Genomic DNA, 18,936 nt, shown 5'->3' with positions numbered 1-18,936 from the left:
GGCTCTTTTCATTGTCGTTGAAAGGCAAGGTCTGATCACGTAGTACATATGGTGAATGGATGGCTACTTTTTTCTTTCTTACAATGTGCAGCCTTCTATGTGTAAATATAGGTAAAAAAATGCACCCATAATACAATGACATTTTGATTGTGGTACGGTACTACTGGCTACTGCATATTACCTGAACCTGTGACTATTTCCTCAAATGTTTGAAAATGTCACAAGTCACGTTTGCCAGAAAAACACATGCACACTCTCCTCACAAGCTGGTTGCTTTCATTTTCCTTTTGTGTATGTGGTTAACCTTCTTTTCCATTTTTATGTTTCCCTTTTCTCCTTCATTCTTTTCTTCTTTTTTTTTCTTCTTCTGCCTCAGTTTCTCAAGCATCAGCACCTCAATTTATTCCCAATTTGTGTTTTTATGTTCTCATATCACCAAAGCAATGGGCTGGCTCGTTAAAAACATATTTGCTTTTGCGACTTTATTTTTCTGCTGTGATTTTTCATCCAAACGTGAGTTTGTGTATGTCGGGTGGGGGGGGGTGGTAGTGGTGAAGGGTTGGGAGCAGACATGTTTGCGATGGCGGAGGGAGAAAGGTGGAAAAAATGGCAAATGACTTCAGACATGAATGATTTAGGCTGTCATCAATCCATTGAATGACTTGTGAAATGTTAGGGTGGGCTTAACAACTGTTCAGATCGGACTGGTGCTGTCACATAGTGAAATGAAATGGAGATAATAATGCCTCATACCTGATATGACAGAGTAGTCAGAAAATACTCATTTTAGCACACACACACACATAAACACACATATTCTGAGGCCATTGGTAGGTCTTCAAGAGGCCTTTAGAGGGCACCACTCCACTGAGAATAGAGCTACTGGTAAAAATCACCCCCACAGGCCAGCACTCACTGATTAACAGAGGCTCCTAATCAATTATGAATCTTCTGATGTAGTATCAATGATTTCAATCCAAGGTTTTGAATTTATTTGTGAATGTCTATGGCTATGTATTCTTTCTGTAGGGTATGCCAGTTCCTTTGTGGAGAGCGATTGATTGGTATGTTGTAAACACTGATGCTCATGCAGGGGCAATTTCAGCGGTTTAGATTTAGAAATGATCTTGGTATAGGAGGAGGAGAGGAAAGAAGAGAATAGCCTAATGAAGTCTGTTAATTTACTGCTATCAGAATGAAAGTCTCAGACTAATTACGGCCCTGGGTCATCTAGTCTACATCACAGGGAGAGGTGGCCCTGCATGGTTCACTTTGATTAGCTCACTCACAACACAGCTCCTCACTTCATTACTCTGATCTCCCTCTCGCTCTCACACTTGCTGGTACTCTGACACCCGCAACTCTGGACGGGGGGGAGTAGTCAGTGTGCAAACAGACCAGTCAAGCCGTCATGTCAGTTGTAGTCAGGGACTGTTGGTGTGTGCGTTGATACGGCAGAAAGGGAAAGGTGAATGCAGGTGTGTGTAGCCCAGGCAGCTACTGGACGTACTGGATGTCTCTTGTGCTTTCTGTCAGGCTAACTGAAGTTCAGGACTTAGCTTGATCAGAACCATACAGTGAGTCAACAGTCAAGCCGAGCGGCTGGTTTGACTGTTCGTCTCCCCTCTGCTGACTGTAGAGTTGACAGATGTGTCGGAATGGTGGATTTGTTCACTTGCTGCAGACAGCCCTCCTTCTGTGCATCAGATGTCTCATAGTGGATTTTGCTTCAGGCAATGTTTGTGTGTATGTGTGTGTGTGTGTGTGTGTGTGTGTGTATTATATATATGCGTGTGTGCGGTGTTTGCACATTGAATGGCAAGGCCCCCGAATTATCCCTGCTACAGAAACTCCCCTAATAGCAGTGATTTAAACTTTACCTGCATGACTGCCTTGATTGGCTATTGGAAACAACACAGTGATTTAATTACCCTCAGAAGACGGTTGCACTCTCAACTTTCTATTCACTGTGATGGAGTGTCTGTGCTTTCTCAGGGGTAGATGATGGTATCACTATAACATGCCATAAATAATGAAGCATCATCAAGAGAAAAGTCAACTGGAGGGTGTGATGTCTCCTTAGGAAGTGAGATAGTTGGACAAATATTGGATAAAATGATGGGCCAAATAAACACACACACACTGTCTATTTTCTCGCCTCGTCTCACGCTGCTGTCAGTTCCTTATTTCACTTGATAACTCTTTAGATGTTAGTATTAGTTATCGTGTCCGTGCTCTTTTCATTTGACATCAGTGTTAGGATTTTGTATGTGCATCGTGAGTGTGCATGTGTGCAAAAAGGAGGGTTGTTCCTGTAAGGCGTTTTCTCTGATTAGAAATCCATCCTGATGAGATGAAGTAATGGTGTGAGCGTAGTGGGCTAGGGAGAAAGTGAAGGAGATTTCGGTGTGTGTGTTCATGCATGTGTGTGTGCATGTTGAAGGGTGGGGGTGAGGGGGGGGCGGTGGTGGATTTTGAGTTGTTACTTGCTTGTCTCTGAGGCCTGCCTGTCATGTACAGCATCAGTCATGCTCTTTCACAGCAGTTTTATTTCATCCACCATTCCCTTTATTGCTTTGACGACACAATTCACTGATACTGCCTTGTGGGAAGTGCTACTGCTTTGGGAAGCATGTGTGTGCGCAATGTTACCAATTGGCATATTTTGAAGTGCCTTTTAAACTGGCAGAAATTGGATCAAAACCAGTCAGTAGAATTATCACGAGTGAGAGGAGCAGATAACTCTTTTAAATTCTGGCTTTGTTCCCTCATCTGACCATGCAACTAAACATCCTTTTTCTTTTCTCAAGAAAAAAATTTGCCTTTCTTGTGCACCCAAGACCCCGTGTTTTCTTTTCTTTTTTAATTCAAAAGGTAGAGACACAAATTTACATATTTATTTTCCTTTTTGTTTGTAATAGCATGAATAATGCACAATGCATCTTTTCTCTAATGTATACTTCTCTGAGGGTAAAGGAAAATTGAGACAGTCCTTCATATTTGCTCTATTTTTCATACTTATTTCTCCTCCTACTTTGTCCACAGTCCTGCCATCAAGTTGACATTTATCACAGGCCTCCATTAAGAGGTCTTAACATGAAAGTGCTTAGATGGTAGACAGCTAGCACTGTGTTTGCCATGGCAGAGCAGGCCCGTCAACTAAGACTGTTTTCTCAGTGCTGGTGTCTGTCTCCGCTGCACCGCCACCTCTCTGTGGTCTCTGATCACAGCTTTTGATGGTAACTGCGGTTTTAGTCAATGGCTCTGTTTGTAACTAATATCATCCAGGCACACTTACTTTCTGATTTTCTCTGGCTCTGTTTCACTGAACAGGTACAACTTTTTTTTTTCGCAGTGTGTCATCTTTTCACACAAATTAATGTTGGCAAATCCGCTCGCCTAAAATATCCACTGTACATGCACCATACCTGCGCTTGGTTTTCCCTACTTTTGCTAGACCCTTTGATGTGATGCAGACTCCCCACTGCTCTGCCATCACAAGTGTATTCTTATCTTCCCCACTTCCTGGGTGATAGCGCAATCTGATAACTACAACAGTTGCCGCTCCCTCTGATTGATTAACCAGTGACCTCTGACCCCCTGTGGGACATTTTAATTGGCTGATGTATAATGAGCAGGCTTCCCTGAACAAGAGCTGTTTTAAGGCCAGAGAGGATAAGGCAGGGGAGGGTGGGTGCTGGAAGGGGGCAATCTAATTAGCTGATTTAACTGATAACACCTGAGGCAGCACGGTGAGTGTGTAAGTACGTGTGTGTCTGCAATATGATTTTCTATCCTATCACTATCTCTTGTCTGATAGAGATGGATGCAGCCCTTGCAGTATTATGTGGGGATGATTCATGGATTGTATGACGCAGCCAAGTATGTTTATATGCACTGAAACAAGGTGGTGAATACTCTGGTATTATGTGTGTGTATGTGTGTTGTTGTAATAAATGAGATTCTGTGAGGCTATAAGTTATGATGAGTAGATCAATAGAACATCTTAATGCAGTGAGCTGGAGGCTTTCTAGGGTCGGCTCCTTATATTGCATCCAAATACCCAATAACATCAAATTCAAGATTATATTCCCATAAGAATAAAGACATCAGTACTTTATGCTATTTTTTAAGGTAAATATTGACATCTTTACATTTTTATTGATTTAATTTATGCCTTATGATTTCACATGATTTCCTTCCCTTTTATTTTTGCACTTAAGAGCAAGTGCTGCTCTGCCGTGACGGCTGTCCTTCATGCCGACTGAGATCAATTTGTTTTTGTGTTTGCCATTTAAATTGTTTTGCATCTGTCATTTAACCTCTTGAATTTAGATTTTTTTCCCCCCTTAACAAGCTGGAGAAAATAGTTAAAAATAGATTTTAATCATGGTGTGACAATATCATATACCATGTAATCTGTTTCTGTTTGTTTCAACACTTTATTAAAGTTACAATACATTATGCTTATACTGAATTATTCCGACCCAAAATGTTTGGATCTTGAATAGGGCTAAAAACTCAAATTCATTTTAATTACTAGATGACATCTTGTTTTTTTTTTTTTAGATCAGTCAGTTAATTGTTTGGTATATAAAATGTCAGAAGATGGTGAAAATGGCCCATCGGTATTTCCCGAAGCCCAAAGTGACATTCAGATTGCTTGTTTTGTCCAACCAACAGTCCAAAATTCAAAGATATTATTGGTGACTAAGAAAACAGGCGAATACACATTCTCACATCTGAGATGCTCATACCACTTTATACTTAAAAATATCATTAAAATACTTGCCAATTAATTTTCTGTTAAATGACTAAATGAGTTGTTGAGCAATTGTTTCAGCTCTAATCATAACGAGGATTAAAAATACATAATGCTTGTCTGCGTGTTAGGTGTTTTTAATTGTGGATCATCAAAGGTTAAATTTGGTGTTAAAAATTAATTTGCCTTTTCTCCCAGTTGTCTGTTTGATTTAGTTGTTTTCTACTTGCTTATATCTTTGGCTGTTTTTCACTTAGGATTTACAGGGTATTTGTTCTTCCTTTACTTGAGTCTCTTCGTGTTTCACGCTGCAACGGACAGACTGCAGTCCTATGACATTTATTTTTATCTCTTCCTTCTCTCTCCTCTCTCTTTTCCATGGTACACATTTCCCATTGTCCTCCTTGTCTTTCCTTTGTGTTTTCACCTCTCTCATGTATTGAAAGACTGTGAGGAGAGTGTACCAACTGAGGAGCCACGTAAGTCAGAGGATAACTCAGTGTGTTGCTGTGTTAATGTATTTCTGTGTGTGGTGGGGTGTACTGTACTGTAGGTGTGCATGTTTGTGGACATGCTAACAGTGTATTCAGCAGGAGCTCCCAGCATACCTCTTCACTTTTTAATTAGATACAGGATCCCTGAAAGAAGACCAAGTCCAAGTGGAACAGTAGAAATACCTTTCCTGTGGGTCCTCTCCTCTCCACTCCTCTCCTCTCCTCTCCTGTCCTCTCTTCTCCTCTCCTCTCACCGCACACACCATAATTACAGCACCAGACAATTACCCAGCATACTCCTGGGATGCACATTTTGTTCTCTTAATCTGATGTCTTAAATAATTAAAACCAACCATGAACTCCTTTTTGAGCATGGCTCAAGAGGGTTGTATGTGTGTATATATCTCTGTGCGTGTGTGTTCTTGGTTTGTTGTTTTCCTGTTTGCAATCCAGATGTCATGATTCCTCTCCTCTCTACCAATAGCACTATCATAAACCCACCTATGTGGCTCCATGTAACCTAGAACAGATTTATCTTCACCTATAACCTGATTACTATATGTGACTCACTGTGTTTATGGAACAGCCCCTCCAATGGTTAACCCATACCCTACTCTGTCAGTGGTGTGATCACAACACTCTCCCATAATCCCTTTTGCCACGCTTTTCCAACAGCATGGCATCTTGTCATGGTGGACTGCGTCACTCTTCACTTGGATATATATGCAAACATACATAAAAAAATAAACAGAATGTTTGTGGTTGAATTCAGAGAGCAGGAATCTTAAAATGAGTACAGTGTTGCAGCCAAGGCTACAACTAACATGTATTTTCATTATCAATTGATATGCTGATCGTTTTTTTGGCTAAATGGTTTTGTCTATAAAATGTCAGAAAATATTGACAGCTGTCTGTCACATTTCCCTTTGTCCTCGGTGATGACACCAAAATGTTTTGTTTTGTTCGACCAACAGTCCAAAATCCAAAGATATTCAGTTTACAATGATATAAAACAAAGAAGAGCAGCAAATTCTCACAATAGGAAGCTGGAACCACATAATGTTTGGCAATTTTACTTAAAAAATGAATCAGTTATCAAAATATTATAATATTTATTTATAATATAAATAAAAAGCAACTGGACAATCTCTACATTCAAGTTCACTTTTGTTATGCCATACCTGGAAAAAAAAGATATGTAAATCTCATAATCCCACAGTAATTTGTGTGGTTTTTTTTTTTACATATATCAGCAATATGGTAACTGTGTGCATTTGTGTAAATATTGACTTTGTGTGTTGGGAATAATGCAGTATTTCTGTCTTCATCAGCCAAAAAAGAAGAGGAGGACCTGGAGGATAAGAAATCCATAAAGAAGAGAATTAAAGAGCTCAAGGTGCTCGATCCCAAGATTGCACAGAATCTATGTAAGTATTTGTTTCCTTTCAGCCTGCTCCTTCTCCTCTCATCTCACAAGGACTGGATTTATACACTTCTGCTATATGTGTCTTGAAGTTACAGTACTGCCTGCTGCTGTCGTTTTTGCTTCCACACCTCCTCACCAGATACTTCGCACTCGCTTACACCCTTTATTTAAATTAATTCTCCTTTTATACCTAAATATATGTTCTTTGCATATTATAAAGTGACCAGAAAAGAGACTTTTGGTAGGGAATGACTTACTCATTTTGCTTTTTGCTATAGCAGTTAAAAACATTTACTGTGAACCTGGCCACTGCCAACTATGACACATGTCTCCACACACACAGAGCTAATTTACAATGTTAAGCTTCCATTAAGGAGAGAAGAAACATGAGGAAAAATGCTACCATGTATGGTCACATCAATCTCTGTCTCAGTCTCTCCCTTTCTCTCCCTCACTCTCTTGCACACACACATTCTCACACACACATGCACGCACGCTTGGTCTTAAAATGACCGTTTTAAAGGCACCCGGCATTAATGAGGATCCAGCTGATCTCTTAAGCACTCCCAGATCTTAGCACCTCATTGGCTTATATCAAGGGGAGCTGTGACCTTTGTTTCATGTATTAAAAGAAAATGAGACTAATCAGCCCAGTAACGGTGATAAATCATGCAGCGGAAATTATAGAGCAGAAATGAGGAGAGAAAAAAGAAGAGTAGGCGGTTTATGTGTTCCACCATAGGAGGTAAAGAGTCTAAAAGCTTTGATTGAGGTTGAGAAGGTGTATGTGGGGTTTTAATTCTGTTGCCTGATTGTGTCAATATTAAGATACAGTGCAATTTTATTCCATCTTTTAATGAGTTAAAATTCCATTTTAGCAATGAAGGTACCTGGCTGACTTATATTTCATTTGTACATGTTTTTTAACAACAGAAAAAACAGTTAGTTAGTCAAAGCTACATTAAATGCTTGCAGTTGTTTTTATCTTCATGTGTTTGAAGACTGCTGACCCAAACTGTGCTTAATGCCACCTCAATAATTGTTAGTAACACTGCCTTTTATTGGTCTGTTTGGTCTTATCTCACTATATCTCTCTATATAAAGCAAGGAATCTCTATCTGTCTGTCTGTCTGTATATTTGTCCTTTGCATATCTCGATAACCGTTCATCCGATTGTCTTCATACCTGGCGGTTGTATTGCTGGGGACTCAAGGAAGTGCAGTGTCGAGTGTGAAGTTGTTTGGATGAGCGGTTCTCAAGAAATATGTAAAAATACCTTATAAACAACGTTAATTTGCTTCTTCTTCTGCCCGTGAAGTCAACGAGCGGAAATACGGACAGCGCCACTCTGCCATTGCAACCCACATTGTGGTGGGAGGTGGGACCAGTCCGTAGTGTTAATGACTTGAAAAAGTTTGTGACTTAAGCTTCACCATTGAACTGTGTACTGTGAATGAAACTGGCATGTAGAATCCAGAATCAGTCCAGAATCAACCAGTGGAAGGCCGTAAACTGCTTCTACAGTTCAACCCCAGTTTAGTCTCACTGGTGAAGTTTCTGTCTGAATTAAAACCATTTAATTTATTAATTCCTTATTGTTTTAATTGATACATTTGTCAGTTAATACATACATATGTGGTTCTTGAGAAATAATAAGCAATTGGCCCGTTCCGAACAGGCACATTTTGAATGGGCACTGCACTAGTTTTTTTTTTTCAATTTCACATGAATCCTTCAGCATTATGTTTCCTTTCAACCTACCTACCTATATATACTGCCAAGACCAAAGGCCAGTGACGCAATTAGCTCTGTCATCCTGCATACCAATGTCAGAGGCATTACATTTGAAATATTTTTCTTTTCTCTATAGGTAGGAAGTTGTTTTATATATAATCAAAAAATATGGAAATAAGATTAGAAAAGAAGTAAATTTCCTGTCCCTGTCAGCTGAGTAATATTTTTTTTTTTTCATACTTTTTGGAGAGTTGTTTCAGGTTCTGCTGTATATTATATCAATTTGTGTGTGACTATCTTTACACCATATTCTGTCAAATGCAAAACACAGAGGTTAGGATTTTAGCTGATACTCTACAAGGAGAACATATTACCACAGGTTTAGCATCTTAACCTTCAGAAATTGTTGATAATCTTTAAAGTTCTGAATCATCGTGCACAAAGACAGGTCACAGATCTTTTAACTGGCAGGGTCCTTGAGGCTCCACTGGCTAGACTAATGATTTATCTTGACAAGACATTTGCTATCTAGTTCCAGATGGTGCCACTTGCTTGCTAAACAAGTATCATTTTTCAAATCACTTTTTTAGAACACAGTTTTATGTCTGGCTGACTAATGCACTGATTTACCTTTAAAGCTGGAATGCTGGACTATAAATGAATGTCTGTTACATTCAAGCCCTTGCCAAACGAGTTCAAACAATGCTGATTAAGCCTATCCCTGCCAGGTAAATCTCTCGGTATTTCACAGTATACTGTAATTTTTAAATCTGGTGTCTGTGGTGACTTTCCCACGCTGGCGCACCGGTAGTGATGCGTTTTACGTCAACCAGCAATGGTGAGTTTGCAACTGTTGACTGGGGTGGACTGTCTGCAGTGCGCCCTAACCATGTCACATCACCAGGGTGTGGACCGGCTCACATAAAAAGCATCAGGGGTCTGCGGGGATGACTACAGTGTTTGTGTAATTACTGTCACTGCCAGAAGGTGGAGACAAAGGTTCTGCACTCCAGGTTTAACTAATTTCATGTCTTTTTTTTATTTAATTTCATTCTTAGTTTGTTTTATATTTTTTCTGTTTGTTTCTGATTTTTTATTTGTATGACTAAATGTCAGAAAATGCAACATAACAGGTCATTAGTGAACCATTTGTGTATTCACCACAGCATTTGTTGCATTGTTTGTCTGTTTCTGTGTAGCCATCTTCCTCGGTTCCTTCCGTATGCCTTATCAGGAAATCCGTCGGATGATATTGGAGGTGGATGAAGAGCAGCTCAGTGAACCTATGATCCAGGTAGGGAACGTTCTGAACAAAGCTGTAAAAATGTGTAGAGCGTCAGTTACTTATCTGACATTAGTAGATGACTTTCTTGGACTGACCTCCTAACACTAACTTGGATTTGCACCTACCAAGCTCTGATAAGAGAAGAATATTGGAAACTAGCTTATCCTACAATGTGTAAGTTTTCACCTTGAGGCAGGAAGTATATTTTTAGTACTGCGCTTCTCCTACTTAGTAGTTAAGGATTATGCCCCATCTCTTGTCTATCGTCGTGATTATTTGTCTAGCTTGAAACAGCACGTAGCCTGAGGCTGAAGTATCTGCATCTGTAACGCCTACTATACAACAGGTGTGGAAGCAGTTGGTGATCTCAGGCAATCTGTGAATAAATAAATGAGTACCATGCTGATGTTAACTAGTATCTTATAAATACTCTTTTTCTGCTGTTGTGTTTTTGTTACTGCTTTGCTTTGTGGCCATGACTTCTATGTGCTTAACAGTCACATTTCAGTTTAATGACAGCTGTGTAACTTAATCTAACTGTCTTACATTTTTGGCTACAACAGTATACATATCTGCTCTGTAAATCAGTTGTCCTTTGTCCTCCTTTGAGAAAAAAACAAAAACTAAAAGTGAGAAATTTATATTTTAATTTCTGCTCTGTTATATGCCTACCTAGCGGGAGTCCTTATCTCGATACAGAAAATTAAATCTTGCATAAAGAAGTAATGTGGCGTTCTATTATAGGCAGAGTAAATGGTGACACTGAGGCAGACAGCAGCCTGCTGTACAAGACAAGAGCCAGACTTTATTTCTTCATTTTAATAATGCAAAACCATTACCATTATATATAAGAAACATGTCAACATTATTTTTGACTGCAAAGAAGGATGATCAAATGTGATTTCAGTCAGACTTTAAAGCACATATGTACTGTGTGAACTATTGATCTGTGTATATATCTATCTATCTGTCTGTGTCTTTTTCTTGCTTTTTTTCTTATAGGTCTTTCATTCTCTGTATCTGTGTTTGTCTACCTTTCTTTTGTTCTTTCTTTCATTCTCTGTATGTCTGTCCCAGTTAACTGTCAAGTTCTGAGGAAGTTTCTGCTTGTTGTTTTCCTTGGGCTCAGGGTAGAACCTGACCATTACTGTAGTAGAGACAGATATTGATATTTTAGAGTTCTGGTAACATTATTTGATAACAGTATATTTGTTAGTATTTGTTTTTTAACCTACACACATATTGCGAACAAATGTTTTTGTTTATGTCACCAACATATTCTGAGCAGGATATTTTACACTTTACATTGAGACTTTCTAAATCACAGTACTGAAAATCCATTTCTGTACTGCAGTTTCTTGTTACCTGTTGGCCGACATGTATGCTGATGTTTTCTTCTGTCTTTTGGATAGACTCTAGGTCAGGGTATTGGTACTACTGTCTTGTGGATCATTATTTTTACTGCCCTGTTATTCTCAATTTTGGTATTTATCAACAAAAAACTTAAATTATTTTATTTTGTAAGGCCTCTCATTATAAACTGATTTAAAAATACATGCTCACAAGAGTGCTTAAATATATGATATATAGATTAGAAGATAAAATATGTAATAAAAAAATATCAATAAAATTAATACAAATACAAAATAAATGTAAAACTGATTAAAAGACAATTTGTAAAAATAACTTTTTAATAAAGGATACTTGCATTGCTTGCCTGATTTTGAATGTTCTAGAGGTTTTAAGCCCTGACAGCAAATGTCCTGCTATCGTCCTTCTCCAGCCTGGCCCTAGGAACAGGCAGTAACAATTGGTCAGCAGACCTTAAGCTACTAAGTGTAACAACAGTGAAGGTAAACTATATCAGATGGGACAAACAAGCAATGAAATTTTAAGATCAATTTTGAAGGCCACGAGTAACCAGTGCTGGGAAGCCACAATGGGAAAATGTGCTCCAATTTTCTAGTGCATGTCAGTACCTAGGCAGCTGTGTTTTGTATGAGCTGGACACAGCTCAGTTGATTACTTGGGCACTCTGGCAAATAAAGAGTCATAATCTAAATTGCTGAAAACAAAGGTGTGAATAAGTACACTATACTTATGCAGCATACATTCAACAAGCCAAATTTAAATAAACCCATAGATGTCACCAAATATGTAAATGGCTGATGACTTAAAATTGTGAACCAGATGTTGAAGAAACTGATTAATGTATTTATGTGTTTTACATTATTTAACTGTGATCAGTCAGTGTTGGTGTGGGTAACCTGAGTTTAAACAAATAGACAAAAACAAAGCTGAGCTATGTACGGATGTGCATTTTAAAGAATTTAATTTGATCAATATTTGCTAATTACAATACACAAATAATTGTCATTGAAGCAAATTCCATTATAGTAGATCAATAAAAACCACAAGTAATGGAAGTGGCAATATTTGTCCTGACTCCAGGCATCAGGAACAGATTTTCAACCTCATTTAAATCCATCAGACCAAAATATTTACCCCAGTGTGAGCCATATTTGTTAAGATGGCTGTTAAATTCAGATGAGAAGCCAATGTAATCAACATGTCTTAAATAATTTAACATTTATTCCTTTTAGCTATCTAAATAACCCAATTACAATTTCACTTTTCAATAGTCTATTAAAACAACAGTATATATGTATATCACCCTAAGGATGTTTGTGAATGAAAGACATTTTGTTGCAGTTACAAAACTGTATTTTTACTTACTAACTCACCAGCAGGTCTGAAACTCACTAAAATGTGAGGCAAATGGAGCAGAAATAGGTTAGATTTCCATTTATGGTAGGTACAAACAAGAAATGCCAATCTTAGGACTCATTCTAAAATTAAAAATAAATTAAATGAAAGCACCGCACTAATAATCAAGCATGTACTGTGGACAACCACACTGCAGTATATCTGAGTCTTGGCTCTGCCATATATAGGTGCGTAGGCAAAAAAAAGGGCACATTTTATATACTCCAGGGTGAATAGCTTTATATTTTGCACAGTTTAAATCATGACTTTTTCTTCATGCTTCAAGAAATTGAAACAAAAAAAGGAGAAAAATCCAACATAGTACCATGAACAATTAATACATTGTATGAAGTGCTTTCCTCTGTGCTGCTTCATACTCCTCTTACTTCTCTCTTCTCTTTAGAACCTTGTGAAGCACCTACCAGAGCAGGAGCAGCTGAATGCTTTGACCAAGTATAAAAATGAGTACGCGAACTTGTCAGAGCCTGAACAGTTTGGGGTTGTGGTGAGTACACACACATGCACACACAGAACGCTCCTAACCTCCCCACCTGTTGGTTTTAGCTAGAACACATAAAGGTACATCACAAAAAATATTCTTTTATGCTGTAGTTTTGTTAATGGAAGACCTTAGATATTATACACTACACTGCTTTTTATGCCAGTTACGTTGAAATTCAGTGTGCTTCAATGTGCTTTGAATAAAGGGATTTAACATAAATACGATTATGCACACACAATTTTATAAAACTGGTTTATTACTTGTTAAATGTTATACAGTAGTAATGCAAACTTGACTTGTATTTGCATCATATCTCTCCTCAGTGTCTCTCTTTCTGTTTCATAAGAACACATACACACGCGCACACACACACAATCAGAGCACTTTCATATGAATATCCTAATCCCAAGCTTTTTAAAATTCTATCTCTTTAAGCCTTAAGAGGAAAGACAGGACACCTGTGGACTGCCGCACTAATTTATGCACATTAAAGAGCAGTACTGCTGCCTAATTATGTCTGCATCGTTTTCTTAAAGACTTTTCAAAGGAGGCTTATTCAGAATTATGCATGAGGGGTGTAACACTTTTTGTGTATTTTGTGTTTCTGCCTAGCAACTAAGTTGCTAACAAAATACCCAGCAGTCTTCTTCTTTTGCCCCACACACCCACCTGTTTTGCAATCATCCATGAAAGAGAGTCTTATCACTGAATGAAAATGCAGTGGCTGAGCAGCTGATGGGGGGGGGGGGGGGGGGTAAACAAGACTAGGTCAAAACCTAGTATATGGCTGGACTGTGTATGAAATGCTACATGGATTTTGAAGACCTAGTGAAATGAAAAATAAATTTTCCTACTTCTAATCCTGTGTTAATTGTTCAGTTATCTCTTATGCTTTTTTATGTCAAAATCCTTGTCTTTCCTCTTCCTGTTTCAGAACGGTTTCAAAAGTTTGATGATTCATCTTGAATTCAGGGACGTTTACAAAAATTCAATTAATCAAATGTGACTTTGGGGCGACCAGCTAACTATGGAGAAAAATGGGAAGTGATGTGTGTTTGGATATCAGTGAGCAAAAACTTTCCAAAACCCTCGTCCTCTTGATCTAACAAAAAAATTTGTGTGTGTGTGGAGCCAATAGTCCTCTCTAGCTCTGTTTATCTCTGCAGCTGCATGTTGCGCTTGCTAAGCCCTACCCACTTTTAGCAGTCCAATTAAATATGAAGGATTTGATTTAAATCCCTCTTGTAACTGTACACCGCTCAAATATTCTCTTTTACTGAGAAATATGTCACAGTAGAGAATCTAAAGACGCTCTAAATTCCATATCACTGGCAATGTGTCTGATGTCACATACTGTTCACTGCATACCCAATATGTGTACTTTTGTGCACACATAGCCTACATACTTTTGTGTAATTAAACAGTAGTATGTATCTTTTCGGACGCACTGACTGAGCTATAATTATCACATCACTTCCTGAGAGCCCCCTTGCTGGTTGGAGATGCGTAACCATAGTAGCCCGTGCCAAGCATAAAGTCTGAATTAATTTTAAAAAATATATTACGCGTAGCAAAGTGAAACACAGTGTATGCATATGATGCACATCAAGTGCCAACCCCGAGCACCAATCGGAAGTGTCACGCTGCAGCGTGTCAATATTGTAATTAGCTGGATGTAACTCCAGTTCTATGAGTACAGTGTGGGACAACGAAATGCCATTGGTGAGTTGCCTATTGTAGTTGTCTATTTTTGACTAATAACTTGAAAAAATAACAATCTGAGCAGTGAGATTATGTTTTGAAAGCAGCAGATCAACCAACAATTAATTCATTTTTGCCTTGTAGATACAGGCCAAAGAGAAATAGTTAAAACTACAGTGAAAAGCAAGCAACGAACTAGTAAATAATGTTTGTAGCTGGACCAATATTTTATTGAAGTACGAAACAGCTTTTTCTCTGGAAAAAGCGTTTTTTCTCCTCGTTTTTTCAGGGGTGGTGACACTGGAAATAGAACAGTAACGTGAAGTGCCACGGGGCGGTGCGTCGACACGCGCCTAGCTGCCGCCAGTGTCAGGGTTGTACATAAAAAATAAAAGGGGCAGGTGTTTTGACGTGCGCTGTTTGGCGGCAGTGTCTTATGGCCTTTATACTTAACTCATATTTAAATTGAAGCGTTATTGCCGTTATGCCAGAGCTGCCTTGGTCACTGTTTGCCATTGTCTGTTATGTTGTTGTCGTTGTTACTACTGCATTGCATTGTTGGATTTTTATGCCAACGTAGTGTCCACTGCTTGCATACAGTAATATTTCCCCGTAAATGGTATACAATTCACATTGTATTCACTGGTTTCATAATAAGGTTTTGGACATACTAAAAAATCTCACATACTATTTTAGTGTAATAAGTAGCATGGTACAGAATGACGCAGCAGGAGACTTTAATTTGAAATGAGGGCTTTTAATTTGAAATGGATACAGAAAGTGGTGGCATTCAGCCAACCCGTGGTGCAACTTCATCACTCAGCGATTCAGTCAGTCGGTCAGTCAGTCATGGACATTCGTGGTTATAGAGCTGGCCCCGCTGTTGTGGTCCAGCCAGAAATAGAGCATGCTCAGCTGTTGTGTATAGTTCATCAGGGAGACATAGAACAAAGAGGAGCCTGCTTATATAATGTTGTTTCGCTGCTGTGACTGTGTAGGCCCAAGGAGGCTTGTGTGCTTTCACCTATCAGAAAAGCTCAGGTTCAAAGGGAATTTTTAATTTCGATTGTGCAAACATATGCATTTTATCTTATCTTTTTTCTATATCCGCCACCCTCACACATGATTTGAACTCTACCTTGTGTGTGGTAGTGTGTAGTTGTGTCTATGCCTAAGAATAGACCCGATTGCACACTGTTTTAAAATTCCTTACATGCACATAAGGGTAATATAGTCATTTAATTTTTCTTTCTGCAACTGCATGAATAAATTGAATGTTCTTTGACAAGGAGTCAAATGGCAAAAAAGCTCTCAAATATAGTATTCATTTCCATACATCTCCACGTCATTAGATTAAATCATATTCTAACATATTTTACCCCAGTGAACTTCATGCAGTACAGTAGCTGTTCTTGCTACTGCAACACATCATTTGTGGTTGATGACCTTTGGCCTGGTAATCACTCTGTTTACCAGTACATGCATCCTCTTTGCCCTACTGTAGTCACAGTTTTTATGACAGGCAGTTCTTTGAATTAAAGTCTTTCATCTAGGATTTAAATTGTTGTTGACACTCCACTGAGACATTTATTAGAAGTTGCCAAAAAAATTGTTTTATTCTATATGGTGCATAATATTTCAATTCCCTGTTCACAGTTGATAGCATGAGAGAAATGTTAACAGAGCTGTCTTTTCACTCTCACCATCCTACCACCTTGTTCAATAATGACATGTCATTTTATCTTATTTTATTTTTTATGTCCATTTTGTTTATTTTTAATAATTGAAGCTGTCCCTAAATGCTGCCTTCAGCAGCTTACTTTTGCCCATTGCCCTCAGTAACATTCATAGAGTAGAACACATGCACTTTGAAGGCGCTCTGGTGTGTTTGCTTTCTTTCTTCTGTCTCTGATTATTTTCTCCTTACTATAATATCCTTATCACATACTATATCCCATCTCCGGGCTCTATTTCAGCATTGTGTTTGGTTCTTCTGCACTTTGCTATTTCTTAATTGTGTCATACTTTTCTCTTGCCCTGTTTCCTCTCTCTCCTTTTCTCTCATACAAACACACATAGTACATGCACACACAGACGCTCACTTGCTCACCGACTGAAATAGTAATTTGATAACATTACGGTAGCTATAATTAAACCCTTGATGGAGGACATCAAACTGCACAGCCAGCTGTTGTGTGAAACAGACAATTGGAACGTGCACCTCTCCCTACCACCCCACACACATACACAATCACTGCTGTGGCCAGGCCCTGGGCCCAATGCAATATTTTCCAATTTTCTCTAATTGTGTGAGAGTGGTAATCCAAGGCAGCCTATTGTATATTCCACCCCCTCCGCTGCCTGCCCTATATGGACACTAACTCCACAATTAACTTACCAGACCTGGGTCCCAAATCAAATCACTGCCAGCATCTATAACTACTGCCTAGCAACACTTTCGAGCATGCTGGTTGCATAAATGTCTTTTAAATTAGATTGGCTGAATGTAAGAGTGTGCCAAAAGTGTGATTGTAGTTATTTTAAGTATGTTCTCTGACATCATTTTCCTAACTTTTGCTTTACTTCTCTTCTGCTTTATGCTCTACACCTCTACTTTTTCATATTCTTCTTTGCTCTTTCATTCTACCTTGTTTGCTTATTTGCTCTTCCATCTCTGTTCTCCTCTCACAGATGAGCAGTGTGAAGCGGCTCCACCCGCGCCTCAGCCACATCCTCTTCCGACTGCAGTTTGAGGAGCAGGTAACCAACCTGCGTCCAGATATCCTGGCTGTAAATGCTGCCTGTGATGAGGTCAGGAAGAGCCGCTCCTTTGGCCGCTTGCTGGAGCTGGTGCTGCTGCTGGGGAATTACATGAATGCAGGCTCCCGAAACGCCCAGTCATACGGCTTCGACCTCAGTTCCCTCTGCAAGGTGAGGGGTGAAATGCTGAATTTGTTGGCAACAACTCACATTTGTATTTCTTTATCCCTCCAGTGGCAGCCGTGTAACAGGAGTGATGTACGTATGTTCAAGGAAAGAAATACTCATGAGATGAACTTTTTTTTTTTACAGATTTGACAGAGGTGTGTTTCCAATAGGATGGCAGCAGCAACATGTAATTAGTAAATTATTACAATTAACATGACAAAAGGCAAAAGACCAAATACAAACAGAAAAGATTTGAAGACCTTTGCTTGAATGAGGCTTGCCAGATTCTTCTTATTCTACTTGCTGCAGTCACTGATTCCATGTGATCAAAAACCCTGCATTTAACTGCTCATTTTGTATTACCATGGTGTCATTGGTACAAACTGATTTATTCTTCTGGCCTTGGCAGTAACAATCCATTGTGTTCAGACTTTGAATTTGGAGACAAAACCCACTCTTTCCCGCAGTCAGTCATCAGAAAAGTATTGGATGACTTACAGACAGATTCAGTGTTCAGGATGACTTTTTTGTGCACAAACGTGTAAAAGCATGTATGTTGCAATGTGTATCTTTGTTTACACACCTCTCCTTGTGTGTATTTTTGTGGCTCTGTGTTTTTAGGAGAATTTGTTTCTATCCATGTATGTGTCAGTGTTTTGTTTTGGGTTTTTTTTAATTACTGATGCTCTTTTTTTTCTTTTATGTCACCTTGGCTGAGCCTTATCAATGAACTGATCTAAAGTGGCTGCTGTGACGAGACATTTTGTTTGAAACTATTTCATTTGATTGAACACTATCAGCCCCACAAGACAGGTCTTTTCTCTATCTGCCGTCATCTATCAAAGCAGTCAAACCTAGTGAGCACTTTATTCTCATTCTCCTGCTCAGAATAGATAACTGGGGCCACGGACACTATCCCTTTGAAAGTTCACACACCCTGCAGGACCATGCTTAGTGGGGCAGAAACATAGAAAACACAGATATATGTGGATTTTATATGGGATGAAGACTGAACAGTAAGTTTTCCTGTATGATAGTGACGGTGACAGAGAACAGAGTGTAATCCAGGAGTAGGAGGCTCCACCACTGGTTACATTACAGCTGTTAGCACACTCACTGCTGTTTCCACAGTAACAACCACCACAGCCATTCATCACTGCCACCTCTGCCCTGTTGGACTTCAGTGCTTACGTTCATATAAACAACAGTGCGTGTGCATACACAAACACGAGACACTTACAGACCTTCATGATGGATTAGTTGCACCGGTGTGACAGTAATGTAATCAATTAATAAAAGTCTATGAGGGAATATGTCTTGTGTTTAGCACGTTTGTAA

The 18,936-nt window shown here is 38.9% G+C and overlaps 1 protein-coding gene across 6 annotated transcripts in view; it reads left to right on the top strand.

Annotated features, from left to right (window-relative positions):
* The window catches only part of LOC122982863 (protein diaphanous homolog 3-like), a 190,865-nt gene that overhangs the window by 74,830 nt on the left and 97,099 nt on the right, over positions 1-18,936 (top strand). For all 6 annotated transcript variants that reach the window (XM_044352483.1, XM_044352474.1, XM_044352467.1 and 3 more), the window contains 4 exons: positions 6,588-6,683; positions 9,616-9,710; positions 12,871-12,972; positions 17,362-17,601. In XM_044352483.1, the coding sequence (XP_044208418.1) occupies positions 6,588-6,683; positions 9,616-9,710; positions 12,871-12,972; positions 17,362-17,601 (533 nt within the window). The remainder of the gene's footprint in view (positions 1-6,587; positions 6,684-9,615; positions 9,711-12,870; positions 12,973-17,361; positions 17,602-18,936) is intronic.

Source organism: Thunnus albacares, chromosome 1 (assembly GCF_914725855.1).
Source record: "Thunnus albacares chromosome 1, fThuAlb1.1, whole genome shotgun sequence".
In the NCBI taxonomy this organism is placed as follows: Eukaryota; Metazoa; Chordata; class Actinopteri; order Scombriformes; family Scombridae; genus Thunnus; species Thunnus albacares.
Note: the sequence above shows the minus strand (reverse complement) of the source record. Positions and strands in the feature narration are given on the sequence as shown.